At 46.6% G+C, this 16,661-nt stretch overlaps 1 protein-coding gene across 1 annotated transcript in view; it reads right to left on the bottom strand.

Annotated features, from left to right (window-relative positions):
• VCP (valosin containing protein) overlaps positions 1 to 12,303 on the bottom strand; it is a 35,568-nt gene extending 23,265 nt beyond the window's left edge. The window contains exons 1-4 of the mRNA XM_074995871.1: positions 12,216 to 12,303; positions 3,419 to 3,530; positions 2,868 to 3,040; positions 1,904 to 2,046 (exon numbers count right to left, since the gene is read on the bottom strand). Coding sequence (XP_074851972.1) covers positions 1,904 to 2,046; positions 2,868 to 3,040; positions 3,419 to 3,530; positions 12,216 to 12,232 — 445 coding nt within the window. The 5' untranslated portion in view covers positions 12,233 to 12,303. The remainder of the gene's footprint in view (positions 1 to 1,903; positions 2,047 to 2,867; positions 3,041 to 3,418; positions 3,531 to 12,215) is intronic.
• Between the last annotated feature and the right edge of the window lie 4,358 nt (positions 12,304 to 16,661).

Raw genomic sequence — 16,661 nt, forward strand, 5'->3', positions numbered from 1 at the left:
CCTGTATAGTGTCAACCACAGGGGTGAACACCTGACTAGCCAGACACTTTAGTATGGCATATTGCCTCCTTTGATGAGAAGGGGCCACAGTGATCATCCAGTCTGACCTCTCATGAAACCAGCCCCAGGACTTCCCTGAATTAACTCATTCCTTTTAGAATAGGGGAGGGAACCTCTGGCTTGTGGGCTGGTTTTGGCCCCCAGCTTACCTTGATCTTGCCAGTGGCAAGGCTTGGGGCTTTCCCCCACTATGGTGCAGGCCCTGGAACAAGAACTGGAGCCTTGGTATCCCACCTTCCTGCCCAGGGCTGAAGCGTGGGTGCCAGCTAGCCATGCTGTGGGGGAAAAGCCCTGAGCCTTGGTGCCCCTCAACATGGCTGGAGCACAGGGGGATTCCCAGCACCCCAAGCTGCATGAGTTAGGGCCAGGTCAGTGGCTTTTTTTTTTTTTGTTTCTCAATCAAGGGCCAGGTTAGTGAGGGTTTTGTTTCCCTTAATTTTGTCTCTCATGTGTGTGTGGCTCCTGACGGATTTTTCTGTAGCTCACTGGCCCCTGACTGAAAAAAGGTTCCCTATTTGTTCTTGATTTTGAAAATGCAAGTGATAGAGAATTCACCAATGGTCAGTTACGCTCACTGCTAATTGTGTGTAACTTAAGTCAAATCTGACTTTGTCTGGTTCAACTTGAAGCCATTTGCTCTTGTTCTGCCTTTGTATGCTAGATGGAAGAGCTTTCTATTATCAAGTTTCTGCCCTCAGGAGGGTACTTCACTGTTTATCCAGACCAGGGCTGTACCACCCTTTTGGCCAGTGTTGCAATGGGAGTTAATTTTCAGTTGGTTATCTGCCATGAGCTTCAAATCCTTTGCACAGCTAGTGCTTCCCAGGAGAGAGTCCCCCACCCCGCAAGTCCAGCCTGTGTTCCTTTTTCGTCATCATACAACTATAGATTTGATCACATCAAAATAGATGCTGTCTGCTTGCACCCTGCTTCCCAAGAAAGCCAAGTCACCATCTCTCAGACCTGCCCACTTCATTACTTACGACTCTCCCAGCCAGTGCCCAGTTTAAAGTTCTATCACTTTCTGATTTGTGTCAGTGACCCAGAAGAAGTGTTAAATAGTGTGCAGCCAAGAGCCCGTTGCTGCAGGAGTTCACGCCAATGATTAAGATCTCCCATTTGCAATTACACTGAGACCTACCTGTCAGTTAGCCAGTGTGTGCCATGTTGATCTCTTTAGTTTCTTTAAAAAAATGTTGTAGAGTAAAAAAAAAAAAAATCCAAGTCTAAGAACATTGTGTCAATTCTTTCACCTTTATCAACCCATCCCATTATCCCATCAAAAGTCTCACAAATGTCTCCTCGGCCTCTTATCACGTGCACCAAAAGCACCTGTGAGCCTCCCAACCCTTGTGCATAGACGTTACGCTGCTCTGTGCCAAGACCTGCTTGCGAGTACGGCAGTGCAAGTGAGACCAGGCACAACAAAATGGGAGGGGGCATGTGTCTATACTGCAAACAGCGACCCACAGTTGGAGAGTGTCAGCTGACACAGGAAGCCAGCTCTTGCTCTGCATCACTCTCTTACGGCAGTACAGACTTTCAACCCTGGGCTGCAGACCAAGCGCTGGGACTCTCCCATTTCACAGGGTCCTATGGCTACAAGTTGCAGCCCAACCCAAGAAGTCAACCCAGCAATTAAACTGCCCCTTTGCCTGAGCCAGCCACAAGTGCCTAAGTACAGTGTAGGCACACTGGCACCACTCAGACTCAAGCTGCTCTAATTCCAGGCACAGATCCAGGCAAGTTTCTGGAGCTCTTCTCATTTAAAAAAAACAAAAACGGTTTATCACAATCTTTAATTTCCTTCTTTCCCTTTGATTTTAGGGGTAGATGTCATTACCTTTTCTGATTGGTCTGTATGCTTCCAGGAAGTATGGTTTGAGGTAAACCTCAAAGAGATTCCCTGTGATCCCCTCCACTGTATCATCAATCGGTAACACATGTATGCGTTTGCCATACTTCACATCTGGGCAGGGCTGGATGCTGAAATACAAGCATATCCCAGTAAGCTACAACTCCTCATTCTTATACACAGAGAATGGAAAGGCAGGCCCAAAATATAGGGACTCTCAAAGCCAGGAGTATGTGAAGAGCAACTCTGACACCCATGCTAGGGCTTCTTCACTCTGCTCACTTTTCTCTGTTCTTCTCCAGCACATCTACATAAATTACTAACCCCTCCGATTAAAAGGATCAGTGCATTCCAATTTCCCACTGCTTATGCTGTTCGATTGTTTCACTTTCCATTCAGCTTCGACAATGAGAACAGATGAGTCACTTTTGCTTTTGTTTTCAAACAATCAACTTCTGCTTCTCACGTGGAAGTTCAATGGCTAAACTAGGGACAATATGGGGGTCATACTATGTCCCTTTTCACTGAAATTACTGCTACCACTTCTATTAACAATCAGGCTATGAAAACAGATTGGCTTAAATTACGTAACAGTCAAACTTTACCTTTAGGGACATGAGATCTGTGACACGGAGATGAATTTTCAAAGACAATTAAAAGTTGGTGAAGGAGCTTGTGTACCTACATCACTTGAGCTAGTTCAAAAGCCCCTCTTGTAACCCACAGAACACAGGTCCCCTGTACAGGTTTTAAGAACACTCATACAACTGGTAGCACATTTTAGATTACAACAGCAGAGCACACTCTTTCAAGAGGCATTGCTTCTTAAAACTACGTGGGGAAAGGTAACCAAACTCTTGCTACAATCCCAATCTCCATTACTGACCGAATTAGTTCAGAGCCAGCCAAACAAATCCAGGAAGACGCACCAAGCTAGCAAAGCAGACCTCACCTGATCACATCACCAAGGCGCACTCTCAGGTTGTTACGAACAACCCTATTCATGCGAATCTTCTCATCTGAACAGGTATCATCTGACAGCACAATGCAGACTGCTTCTCTCCTCTTCTTTCCTTTTAGCAGAACTGTGTCTCCTCTGAACAGCTGCAATTCATCCATTTTTGCCTGTGAACAGCAACGGTGTTAGAGTATGCATTTAACAAGGCCAGAATGTAAATGTTTGGCAGACTGCAGCCTGACCCCAAAGTGCTAGGAGCCATGGAGAGACATGGGATCCCACAACTTCTTGTCCTGTAGCAAGGGCAAGGCCTCCTGCTTGAACATTAGCCTCATTCAAAACCAACAATAATTACTTGGAAGTTTTGCAGGCAAGAGACCTGTAGGAAACTATTTTCATCCATCACAGTCCCAGTGTTTTTTTCTCATGGCTTTCTACTGTATGTACTGTTTACATTCATGCAGCATGTTCAACAGTGAGTTTCAGGGTCTAAGGCAGTGAAAGTTTACATATTAGCTACTCAGGTCTTAACTTTTGAGACACACCTGGGACAGCGATACGACACTGTTGTCTTCATTGATGGCTTCATCAACAATTAACCGATTGGGCCTGTTCTTCTGCTTTAGGATTGCAGTAGATAAGTCATCTGCTTTAGAACTGGAAAGAAACAGAACTGCTGAGTAAGGACAATATTTGCTCCTCCTTTTCTGGAAAAACCCGGCTTTGGTCTGCATTGCCCAGATACATTAAAACTTCCTTGGCTACCTTCCTAACTTCTCTTTCAGAAACTAAACCTGTTTCAAAGACAAAATACAGTATCTTGTAGAGTGCAAGTGGTTCAGTTCTACGTGACAGCTAAAACAGGATCATCAAGATGTTCCTTCCTGGAATCTCCTCTTGCCTAAAAACAAAGACAGTACAAAATAATCACCAGTACTCATATGCAAATTAATTTGATGGCTTAATTCCACCAAAATGATGAAGAGGGTGAAACCTATCTGGTCACAAATCCAAGATAACACACAGAAGGACTTACAGGGCAATGTTATATTTCCCTAGTTCAAATGAGTAACAAGAGTTTAGCCTACTGAGGTGTGTCAGGTAAAATTAACAAGCCTAATCACGTTTATTAATGTTTTTAAGTGCCAATGAAACCAGTTTTGTTTGGATGTAAACATATCCCTGTAGCATTCAAACACAGAACACTGCATAGTTACAGAGAGGAAGCCGTGCTAGTCTATACACTATAAAAACCAAAAGCAGTCAAGTAGCACTTTAAAGACTAGCAAAATAGTTTATTAGGTGAGCTTTTGTGGTTTGAAGAAGTGGGTCTGTCCCACGAAAGCTCACCTAATAAACTATTTTGCTAGTCTTTAAAGTGCTACTTGACTGCTTTTGGTTTTGATAGAACACTGCAGCTATAGTATGGTACACACCAAGAAATGAAACTGATCGTTTACTTGCATTGCCCAAACTCAATAAAATGAAGAGCACAAAATGGTTAAGAGGTAGATTTTTTAAAGTTTTTGTTTCAATGTCTAACATACCAAGTAAAAAAAAAGTTGTGTGTGTTTTTTTGTAATATGAATTTGAATTAAGTGACCCTTTAAGAGCTCACAGAAATTCCAAACTTTTCTTTACAGCATCAGCAGAACATTTTAACTGTTCTCTTATTAACCACTGACTGGCACAACTGGACAATTTAGAAATACCGTACATGAACAATAAATATTAAGTGCAAGATGGTTTGCCCCAACGAAAAGGCAACTCTTAGCACTGTCCTTAGCAATACACCAGTATTAACACAGGATTGAAGCAAAGGGATTCCACTGGACAACACTGATGGCTGCTCCATTAGGCTTTATCTAAAGTGAAGTCTACATCGCCACTTCACGGTGCTGCACCATTTTTACTCAGGGGTCTGGGAACGCTCCCCCAGAGCAGCAAGTTACAGTGCTGTAAAGTGCCAGTGTACACAGGTGCCCAATGCTGTTAGTTACTCCCCTCCTGGAGGTGGTTTACATCGAGTGCTGGAACACCTCTCTTCCAGAGTTCCTGCTGTGGCCACACTTTCACTTTAAAGCCCGTGCTTTAACTTTACAACTGTAAACAAAACCTAACTCCCTTGGGGTAACAAACATCAGTTCAAAGAGATCAAACCTTGGGAAGCTGGTGAGTAGTGCAAGCTGGTGCAATGTTCTGCATTCACATTCATATTGCCTAGGGATGACCAGTTGCTTTGTTTTCCATGTTTAAAACAAGCAAACAAAAGGAACAGTAACAGAGAGGAAGCCGTGCTAGTCTATACGCTATCAAAACAAAAAGCAGTCAAGGAGCACTTAAAGACTAGCAAAATAGTTTATTAGGTGAGCTTTCGTGGGACAGACCCACTTCCTCAGACCATAGCCACACCAGAACAGACTCAATATTTAAGGCACAGAGAACCAAAAACAGTAAGCAAGGAGGACAAATCAGAAAAAGATGATCAAGGTGAGCAAATCAGAGAGTGGAGGAGTGGGGGGGGAAGGTCAAGAATTAGACTGAGCCAAGTATGCAGACGAGCCCCTATAGCGACTCAGAAAGTTCCCATCACGATTTAAACCATGTGTTAATGTGCCGAATTTGAATATAAAAGCCAGCTCGGCTGTTTCCCTTTCCAGAACAGTGCGATAATAATTCTTCAGTAACACCCATACCTTTAGGTCATTGACAGAATGCCCCATTCCATTAAAATGTTGACTGACTAGTTTGTGGCTCTGGAGTGTTTTGATGTCTGTTTTGTGCCCACTGATCCTTTGTCTAAGGGTATTCGTCTGGCCCTGGTAAATTGTATACTGGGGACAATTTATACCTCCAGATTAGTGGAACTGCTATGGGCACCCGCATGGCCCCACAATATGCTAATATATTTATGGCTGACCTGGAACAACGATTCCTCAGCTCTCGTCCCCTATTACCTCTCCTCTACTTAAGATACATTGATGACATCTTTATGATTTGGACCCATGGTACAGAGGCTCTAGAAGAATTCCACATAGACTTTAACAATCTACACCCCATCATCAACTTATGCCTTGATTACAACATGCAAGAGATACATTTCCTGGACACTACAGTACTAATCAAGGATGGCCTGATCAGTACCATACTGTACCGAAAACCTACTGATCACTATACTTATCTACACCCTTCTAGTTTCCATCCTGCACACGTGACTAGATCCATTGTTTACGGTCAAGCTCTTAGGTACAATCGCATTTGCTCTGATCCAACTGACAGAGACCAAAAACTACAAGAACTTTACCAAATATTCATAAACCTGAATTACCCACCAGGAGAAGTAAAAAAACAAATCGACAGGGCCAGACGAATACCCAGAGACCAGCTACTCCAAGATCGGCCCAAAAAAGCCAAGAACAGAACACCACTGGTCATTACCTACAGCCCCCAACTCAGACCACTGCAACGAATTATTAAAGACCTACAACCTATCCTTAATCAGGATGCCACACTCCAGAAGGCCCTGGGTGACATGCCTGTTCTCCCCTACAGACAACCTCCCAACCTCTTGAGGATCCTCACTAACAGCCACAGTCCATACCCCGGGAACACCAGTCCTGGAACCTTTCCCTGCAACAAAGCCCGCTGCCAGCTTTGTCCACACATCTTCTCTGGAAATACCATCACTGGACCTAACCAGAATCATGGGCACTTTCTCATGTTCCTCTACTAACATCATATATGCCATCACGTGCTAACAATGCCCAGATGCTTTGTATATTGCACAGACTTCTAACTCCCTTAGACAAAGGGTCAATGGGCACAAAACAGACATCAAAACACTCCAGATCCACAAACCAGTTAGTCAACATTTTCATGGAATGGGGCATTCTGTCAATAACCTAAAGCAGGCATGTCCAACGCACCACCCTGGACAGCTAGTAATGCGGCCCCACAAGATCGTAAACTTTTAACATTATTATGTGATTTATATACACTAACTATATTATATATTTTATATGCGGCCCAAGACAATTCCTCTTCACCCAATGAAGCCCAGGAAAGCCAAAAGGTTGGACACCCGTGACCTAAAGGTATGTGTGTTACTGAAGAAGAATTATTGCACCGTTCTGGAAAGAGAAACAGCCGAGCTGGCTTTTATATTCAAATTCAGCACATTAACACATGGTTTAAATCGTGATGGGAACTTTCTGAGTCACTAAAAGGATCATCTGCATACTTGGCTCAATCTAATTCTTGACCTTCCCCCCCACCCCTCCACACTCTGATTTGCTCACCTTGATCATCTTTTTCTGATTTGTCCTCCTTGCTTACTGTTTTTGGTTCTCTGTGCCTTAAATATTGAGTCTGTTCTGGTGTGGCTATGGTCTGAAGAAGTGGGTCTGTCCCACGAAAGCTCACCTAATAAACTATTTTGCTAGTCTTTAAAGTGCTACTTGACTGCTTTTTGTTTTTAAACAAAAGGAAGTATTTCTTCAGGCAACGCACAGCCGACCTGTGGAACTCCTTGCCAGAGGAGATCGTGAAGACCAGGATTTTAACAAGGTTCAAGAAAGAGACAGACCTAACATCCGTGAATATTAGCCAGGATGGTGTCCCTAGCCTCTGTCAGAAACTGGGAATGGGTGGAAGAGATCAACTGATGATTATCTAGTCTGTTGGGTCCTCTGGGACACCTGTCATTGGCCGCTGCTGGCAGACAGCACATTGGGCTAAACAGACCTTTAGTCTGACCCAGTATGGCCGTTAGGTTTATTGGCTCTCGAAAAGAAACGTTTCAGTGACATGCAGACAAGTGGTAGGTGCATGGAATGTGATTTCAGTGTAGTGTGGACAAAGCTCTTGATGAGCAGACAACTAAGCAGCATTGGCCCCTTCCCTACCACTTTGGAGTAGAGATCAGAGGAATCACAAGAGGGCAGCCACCTTATGTGGGAGCTATTTGTAAATCTGGCAAGCACAGATATACTATGCCAGCCAGTTACAGCTAAGTGGCAAATTCAGAACACCCAGAGAGGCAGTACAGGCTTAAAGAAAAACAAACAAGTCAGGAAGCATGCATCTTCCCACAGACTTGTGTGGCCTTGGGTACATCACTGGTCTCTAGACCTGCCTTTCCCCATCCATACAAAAGAGCTCTCATATACAGAAAGGGATGAATGAATGTTCACACAGTGTTCTGAACATGTGAAGTTCTACGTGAAATTACCCAGGCAGATAGTCTTTGAACCTATAAAAAGCAGAAAGGCTGCGTGTGACTGTAGGAGTAACTGAAAGGTTCTGACCACAGTCCAACAAAACAGTCTTAGTAGAATTTTAAAGGATCCAAGTTTCTCATGCAGAAGTAACAAAGCAATATAAGAGATTCAAAACCTACAATCATCAGGCGAGATGGGATCCTTTTGGGATGAAACAACAGGTGTACACCGGAGATGCAAGGTCCTTACAAAGAGCACCTGCTCTTAGAGATGTGGAAATCATTAACTTAGTATTCCAGCTTGAAAGCTAGAGCCAAAGTAGTCCCCAAATAGAGGTTCAGAAGCTAAGTCTTGGTCTTGACATTGAGGGAACTGACAGCAAGTCTAAGAAGAGACTAGTAAAACATTTTGAAAAGTAATATACATCCTCAAGAGTGAAAGCTGCACTCATTCTACAAAGCAGTAATCTTTCCTCTCAAGCTTGCCATGCGTTTTCAATGTAAATTATACCCATTGGACAAAAGCCATCTTTTGATGAGGATGCTCATACACAACTGCATGACGTTGAATTAGCAAGGAAATGGTGCTGTGAATCACGGCCTCTGAGTGGGGGAAAGGTTAGCAGTGTGAGCCTGGGGGCTGGTAACAGGTCCACTGTTTCACATTTATTAGTGAAATGGAGGAGGAAATGGACAGTGAGCAGAAACTAAAGAACAAGCTGTTCTATAAATTAAAAATCTATGAAAAATAGTGAGAAGCTTCTGCTGAATTTAAACACATTGGGGAAAAACAACAAAGCAACAAGTCACACCTAGCTTAGGTAAATATAAGTTAATTTACAAGAGGCAAAAGATCTATTAAAGAGCTTTGGACTTGCAGGATTCTCAGAAGAAATGCAGTCTAATGCTGGGGTTCCCAAATATGGTTCAGGTACCCCGGGGTACATAGGAGAAATTGTGTAATGGTGAATTTCATTATTTTATTTATTGCATTTTCAGAATAGGCTACTCAGATGAACCTTTAAAACTGGCATTTTTATATAAAATACAGTAATTCTTCTATCTCAAGATGCACCACTGAGAACAGATATGTCCATCACCATACAGCACTGATTCAGTTGCCCAGCAACTGTCCAGTCTGAGTTCAAAATGTTTTTTTTTCCCAGTTGTTTGTGTTACACTATGTTGCACTTACTTGTGAAACATGGACAGATGAATAAAGATTAGTAGTATTACGAAACAAAATATTAGTGACGAGAAGGGTAGGAGCATGCAGGCAGTTGGTAGATCTGGAAGCGAGTAAGCCATGAGAAAACTTTGGGAACCTCTGGACTAATGGACGGAAGCTGTCTGTCCTGCGCACTGAAGTACTTCCAGGAGAGAGCCCAGAGGGCATTAAAAATAGAAGACATTATTCCACACAATGGTGTATGCTCATCTAATCTAACAGGACCAGTTTCAGCCACTTCACCTTAGAGGCGCTGCTGGCAATTAACACGTCCAGAAAATGGAACAAAGGTGCTTAGAGAGCTATGGGGTGGTTACAGATGAGAGTAAAAAAGATTAAAGGTTATTTAAGCTTGGAAAGGAAAATGAGAGGGAACCTGATAAGGGCTTTAAGACTAGAGAGCCCCATGAAAATGGATCCCTCTTTTTTATATTGATGCACAAGACAAATGGAATGTTATGTTTTACTGTATTTTGAGGGGCTTAGATAAAAATGCAAAGTCCATAACATGCTTCAATCTCTTTTAAATACAGTCCAGAAGTCAAGACACTGTCCCCAGTACAGAGGTCTAACTGAGATGAGAAATCTCAACACTAAGACTGAGCCTGACAAATAAAGACTGCTTCCCCCTCTTTATACGAGAAACTTTCTGGATCTCCTGTCTGCCGAGGAAAAAACCTTTATCGACTGTGCCACTTAAACATTTCCCTATGTTAAAGCTCCCACCTGAGGCTGATGTACTATGGTCCACAACAAGCAAGGCCTGAGAGAAACCTGAACTACCGATCAGCTTACTTGCGACAAAATAATCTGCCGGATACAAGTGCCAACTATTGCTTGGTTCTCTGAGGGCCCATCCACACTAGGAAACACACTTGCTGCTTACAATTACCCCAACAGAGAGGGGCAAAGTTACATGCATTGCTGATGGAAAAATGGGACTGAAACTTAACGAACATGAACAGAGTTTTGCCTCCTCTATGCTATTAGCTGAGCTAGTTTTAGCACTGATTCCTGGGCACCTGCTGATGGCAGATGCCTAGGGAGAGGTCAGTTTTGTAACAGATTGAGCCAGAATGTTCCTGCAGCATGTGGCACTTTCGCCAGGTATTTATAAAAATAAGGAACAAGGTATTTTCTTAAAACAAATCAAGAAGTTGCCTGCTGAGAGCAGCCACCTTGCTGAGGTGTTATTTGGGGCAACCAAACTGGAGTGGAATGCCAGACCATTAGATCCCATTTATTTAATGCTGGTTAAATGTTTATATTTAAAAGAGACCATCTTAAAACCACACTGAACTAGTTTACTCATTTGCTGGATTTCCATGTGGTGGGATTAAAGGAGTCATTTCCGCATGATAGCTGCCACCGAAAGCCAGATGCCCAGAAATTGTAATTAAAATAACTAGTTAACTAAAAAAAATTATTTGTCATACAAGAGCCAGGATGGGAAGAGTTTTCCTAAGCAGAACAAGGGCAGTTTCATTTTAAAAAGACAATCAATGCGACTCGTGTCAAAATGCAAGTCTTAGATCACCAGTTCCACCATGAACTTTGCCATGGGCAACAAACCCGAGGCAGATCCTTGCTGTAGCTGACTCATTAGAGCCAAACAATCTGATGTCATGCCAGAACTGTTGATGCCCAGCAGGAGTGGGCTTCAGGACCTGAAAAAAGAACAGAGTGAAGGTATGGATTCTGGAGGCACTGTATGCCTTTCTAACCCCGGCTAATGGACTGCTCCAAATACTTTTGAGTTTGGAAAATCACCTTCAAGTTTGTGGCAGCTCACCTCCATGGCTGAGCATTGCACAGCAGCTAACCACGTTTCACCCAAATGATGTGTGAAAGGTAAGGCAGAGGACTCTGCATTTTCAGTGTGTGACTGCAAGTAACAGTATGATGCAATATGCCACAGGAGGAAATACAAGGATTCTCTCTCAGCTCCCATGACACAAGCGTATCTCCAAAGAGCACGGCCACGCCTTTTCACGCCGAGACTTCTGACAACTCTGTCTGGTCGCTCCGGGTTTGTTTCTAGGGCGGTCAGGGTAATTTTGTTCAGTCTGTGATGCGGTGGTTGGAGGTGCACGTGGCCATGAACATCCCAGGGAGGTGCTATTTTCCTCTACCTCTGAACAGAGCACAAAACCCTCCCACGGCTGCTGTCGTGGGGGAGCACAAGGACGACACGCCGGGGGTGCCCAACTGGGGGTAGGCCGAGGGGCACCTCATCTCCTCTACGCACGGGCCTAGTTTTGCAGCCGGCTGCCTGCAAGGCCGGGGGCAGTCGGGGCGAACCCGCACGGCCCGCGGATGAAACGCCGGCCCTGCCCCCCCCCCGCGCCCCGGCGCCAGCGGCCGGGAAAAGGAGGCGGCCAGCCGTGCCCCTGCGGCCAGGCGGCGGCGCGAGGGGAGGCGGCGGCCGGGGCCCGGGCTGCAGCCAAAGGGCCGCCGCGGGGGCAGGGCCGGGGCGCAGCGGCCGCAGCTGCCCACCATCTTGTTACCACATGACTCGGCATGTCGGCGCGGGCGGAAGCGCGCCGGGGCCGGGCGGGCGCGGGCCGCACGCGAGCCCGGCTCCCGCCCAGCCCCCCGCAGCGCGGCGGCCCACCCGCCCGAGGGGGCCGGGCCCGGGGCCGGGGCAGGGCGCGAGGCCTAGGCCGCACCCGCCGGGCCGGCCCCCGGCTCCGCCTCCGCGGGGCCTGCATGACACAGCAGGCTCGGGCCCGGCCTGGGCCGCCCGGCGGGGCTCGCCACAGGCCCCAGGCGCCCCCCGGCCGCGGCCTGCCGGCTCCGCGGGGCCTGAGGCGCTGCTGGGCCGGGCCGGGCCGGTGGGGCCGCCCCCCGAGCCGAGCCGAGCCCTCCTCACGGCCCGGCCCGACCCCGCACTTACTCGACTACCGAGGCCATGGTGGGCGGGACGGGGCGGGCGGCGGGTCTCGCTGTCTCCCCGGCGGGCTCGGCTCCGGCTGGCGGCGGCTCCGGGCGCTTGGCTCTGACTGAGCCTCACAGCCGACTCATCGCAAGGGAAGCTCCGCCCCGCGCCGGCCTACTCTGCCCGGCAACGAATCCCGTCCGCCAATCAGAAATTCCGGCTGGCAGCCGCTCAGCCAGTGGGGAAAATCGCACGGTGCCGGCCAATCGCAAGGCTCCAAACGCCGCTTTTTCCGCCAGTCCCAGCGGCCGAAGAAGAGAGGTGACTCTACCCGGCAACATGGAGCGTACGGCCAATCACAAAAATACACCAATGGAAAAAAGAGGCTGGCAGGGTCCTCCCATATACCCATCCTGCCCAGCAACGCCTCCATCACTGGCTAGGACAGTAATAGCCGGGACAGTGTTAACCAATCAGAAACGGAAGTAAGGTGATTGACTGGCTACTGTCTTTTTCCCCGCCCCTTCGCATGGGACGCTAGGCCAGAGCTGCAGGGCTCGAGGTCTCCGGCTGCAGTGACCCAGTCCCCGGCACCCCCGGGCGGCAGCGGGTCCCCAGCACTTTTTAAGCAGTTCCTGAGCCCGAGGAACGTTTGAGGCACGAGGGACCGGCGCCAGAGGGGGTTTAGCCGAGAGAGGCTCCTCCACACGCTCTGGCCTGGCTCTGGCAATGAGCTTCAGAAGTGTGCAGATGACGGCTATTTGCAATCCCCATCAGCTCACTTTGCATAGCTCTGCGGGCAGAGGTGCTGGACAGAGTGCCGTGTACACCCAGCTCTCATGATATTAGTGACGATTGCGGGGCAGATCCAGTGGGTCACTTAGGCTCATCAAGAATTACCTCCCCCCTTGGGGGTTCCAGGCCAAGGTGCTCCCAGGAGTCATCACAGGTGGTGTCCAGAAACATTTTCCTTGCATCCCCTCCTGTGGTGACGTTCCCAGCCAACATGGAGAAAGATGACCCCCTACCTACCCCCCCCATTAAGATGCTTTCTGCTTCTGTAGCCTGATGAACCTGTGTGTATATAATGTCCCCATCTTGGTAATTCAGTCTTTTGCTTCGCTTCATGGATGGGGCTAACTCTGTTGTGTAGCAACACTGTCTTTTTAACTTGTACACGGGTTCAAGTGTGTGCAGTTATGGCCCATGTTTTAGTCTACTGAACACGAGGCTATAAGAATGGCCACAGTGAGTCACCTGCACAATCCTGTCTCCAGCTGTGGCCACTGCCAGCTGCTTCAGAAAGAACTAAGAGAACAAGACAACTTTCCTCTATGGTGCAGGCCCAGCTTCTGGCTGTCCCTTGCTTAAGGGCCCTAGAGCACGGGGATGCATCCCTGATCAGCTTGTCAAATAGCCATTGGGAGACCTGTCCCTCAAGGCACTCTTTTTTCCCCCCCCTCTCTCCGAAAGGCTCAGTATTGTGCAAACCAGATCAACTGAGCTTTGCATTGCATCATCAGCTAAATAGGGCAAGGTGACAACTCTTTGTTACCTGAATGAGCCAGCATCAAAACATATCATCCCTTGGTGACTAATTTCTGCTCCACCATAAGTACATTTTTTCTTAATTACCCAGACATGCATCTCTGAGTAATCATGAATCTTTAGTTAGGGGCCTGCTATCAAGCCCTGGTGTTACTCTTCATGGATAAATTTCCTTTAAGACATACTGCTGGTGTAGTGCGTTTGGCAGGTGAGGACACTTTGCTAAGGAGCATCTATCAGAGCAGGGCAAACTAACTGATCACAGTGAACCCTTTCTGGATGCAGATCAAGAGGGTGACGCAAAGACAGAAGGGAAGCCCTGGCACTTAGTTGGGGGCAAACACCTTCCAGACCATCCGATGCCTCCTGAGGATCATAGCTGCCCCGATGCAGTGCAGGAGCTGTGAGGAAAAGCAGGGAGAACGGAAAGTTATACCCCACCCTGAGAGGCAGCTCTGAGCCCATAGGGTCCAGGAAATCAATTTTTTAAGATGAACACACAGGGCACCCCTGTGCCAATCTAGCACTCAGGGGTGGTGGTAGAGCAGAGTGCAGACAAAGTACGATCTCTTCCTCCACAAATGCATGCTGCATGACTTCTGCTAAGGTTCAGTTGCGTTAAAAGGCACTAGCTGTTGCTCATTGCTTGCTGAATTATGGAACAGATGCACTTTGAACTGGGGTGTTGGTTGTGTGCACTTCACAGCATTTTATTTTAATAAAAACAGTGACTTTGAAAACTGCAGATTGTGCACCCTACCCAAAAGTCACTCAGCCAGGTCTAACTGCAACAATGCTGAATTTGAAGGGCCAGAGGCATGATCTTATGAGATAGTTCAGCAGTCAAATAAGGTAGATGACACACAGCAGCTGGACAGGACAAGACAGTTTAATATCCTATTACATCTCCCCTTTAAGGTTGAAATTCTTCCCATTTATAATGTGTTCATCACCTATCTTGAATGCTCTGTAGGGAGCAGTCTGCAAAGAGTTTCTGAATCTTCCCAGTCTTCTGACTACATTACCCAGTTGCCTCACAGCTTAGTCATGGGACTGTCCTTTAGTTGCAGTAACCATCTATGGTCAGTCTGGAATCTGTCTTTTTTGCTCTTGAGCTCCCACCTGAAGCATCTTTGCTGTTGATTCTTCTTTCAGAGACACAAACTGTAGACAGCAGCGGTGTCGTCTCTTGCACTCTCCAGAGTGGGTCACAATCACACATGAACTGTACAGAGAAATCCTTTATGACAGCTGGAGTTCTCCATCCTTTTTCTTCCATCCCATTCGGCACAAATACGGGCACCAGGTTCTAAACCCAGCAATTCTCAAACTGAGTGATGTCTGTTGTAAGTGTTCAAGTTATTATTGCCTTTTATCTAATGGGGTGACTGTCTTTAAGCCTGACCACTCCAGGGATTCTTTTTCAAAGCTGTCCCCCTATCAGGAGTAGGTAATTAGAGTCAGTTCCTGTAGTGGTTGCTGAATTGGATCTAAGGAGCAAGAAATGGATCTCACTGCTCAGGGTTTTCCTGGCTGTTTGTACAGCTCTTCTAGCCTCTCCATTCATTTCTGGGAAAGACTGCTGGGAATATGATTCAAATCTTTATTTATTTGTAAAAAGTTTTGCAGCTCTGAATTGGGGTCCCAGAGCAGCTTGTGCCTGATAGTGAACACTTAAGAGTGAAAGCTCACTTCTTTTTTTCAGTTACACTGCAACCTTTTCTCTTTCAAGTATGTCATTTCTACATGCCTGGATAAACCCCGCATTACGATCAGGCCATGCCAGCCGGTCCTCTGCTTTCACACCAATCTGCAGCCAGTCTCTCTCAGGGGCTGTCTGGTGGAGGGTGTTTGCAGATGGTGTGGTTTAGCATTGCCTCACACTGATTTACACTGGATCTTCTCTCAAAAGTTCAACGCTGCCACATCTTCTGCCAGGTCGCTTCTCCTGCCTCACCATCAGACCTCCAGTACTGTCGGAGACAGTCATTGGTCTTGGACTCTTTTCAGCAGTTGTCTCTATGGTGAACTGGCCCGTGCTGTTCCGCATACCTCCAGAGCTAGTCAGAGCTGGCTCAGGTGTCAGTTCCGGGAGGGGTTGAAAGCAAGTGAGACTATGGTTACATCTGCTCCTGAGTCAGTTTTAAAATCCATCTCAACATGAATGTTCAGTTTCACTCTCCAGGCAGGCTGGTGTCACCTGACAGATCCCCAAAACAATGGCTCTTTATTGTCTGTAGTATTAGTCAACTTGATTGCCTCCGTGCAGCACACAGTGGCAAAAAGTGTCCATTTTTTGTGGATTTCTTACAGAACGTGCCCCTGGCTAAGCACACATTGGATGGGCTGTGTATTTTTCCAGGTCTTGAACATCTCTATCCTGAAAGGCTGTGGAGTTTGTTCGGCATTTCTCCATCGTGGCAGGGATTGTATGGCAATGACATTTCGTCCTCAGTCTAGTTTTTCCAACAGCTTCTAAGCCAATTTCAGGTTTTCCATGTTACCTCCTGCCTTTTGTTCTGCTGTTTGATTAGTTCAAGCAGTTTTGCTCTCTATACAGCTGTGGGTCTATGTGCCTGAGTCTTTAATCATAGCTGCTGAGAGAGAGTTGTCTGTTAATCCAATTACCAGCTTGTCTCTGATATGCTCATCTATGCAGTTCCAAACATCAGTTTTCAGCCAATGAACACAGAGCTCTTCCATAACATTCAACATTTTCTCTAGGTTCTTTCTTTAGCCAGATTTCTCTGAGGTATTAAGCAAGCATCAAATACAGCCAAAACGTGTTCCATGGTTATCTTTGTGACTGGCTTCAGTAAAGATCTGCTCCACCTGCATATCTTGCATGGCATAAGTTAAAGATACCTAAATGTCTCCTTAGAAAGTTTTGTAGCGATGCAAAATCCTGCTTCCAGA

The sequence above is a fragment of the Carettochelys insculpta genome, chromosome 5, assembly GCF_033958435.1.
Source record: "Carettochelys insculpta isolate YL-2023 chromosome 5, ASM3395843v1, whole genome shotgun sequence".
In the NCBI taxonomy this organism is placed as follows: Eukaryota; Metazoa; Chordata; order Testudines; family Carettochelyidae; genus Carettochelys; species Carettochelys insculpta.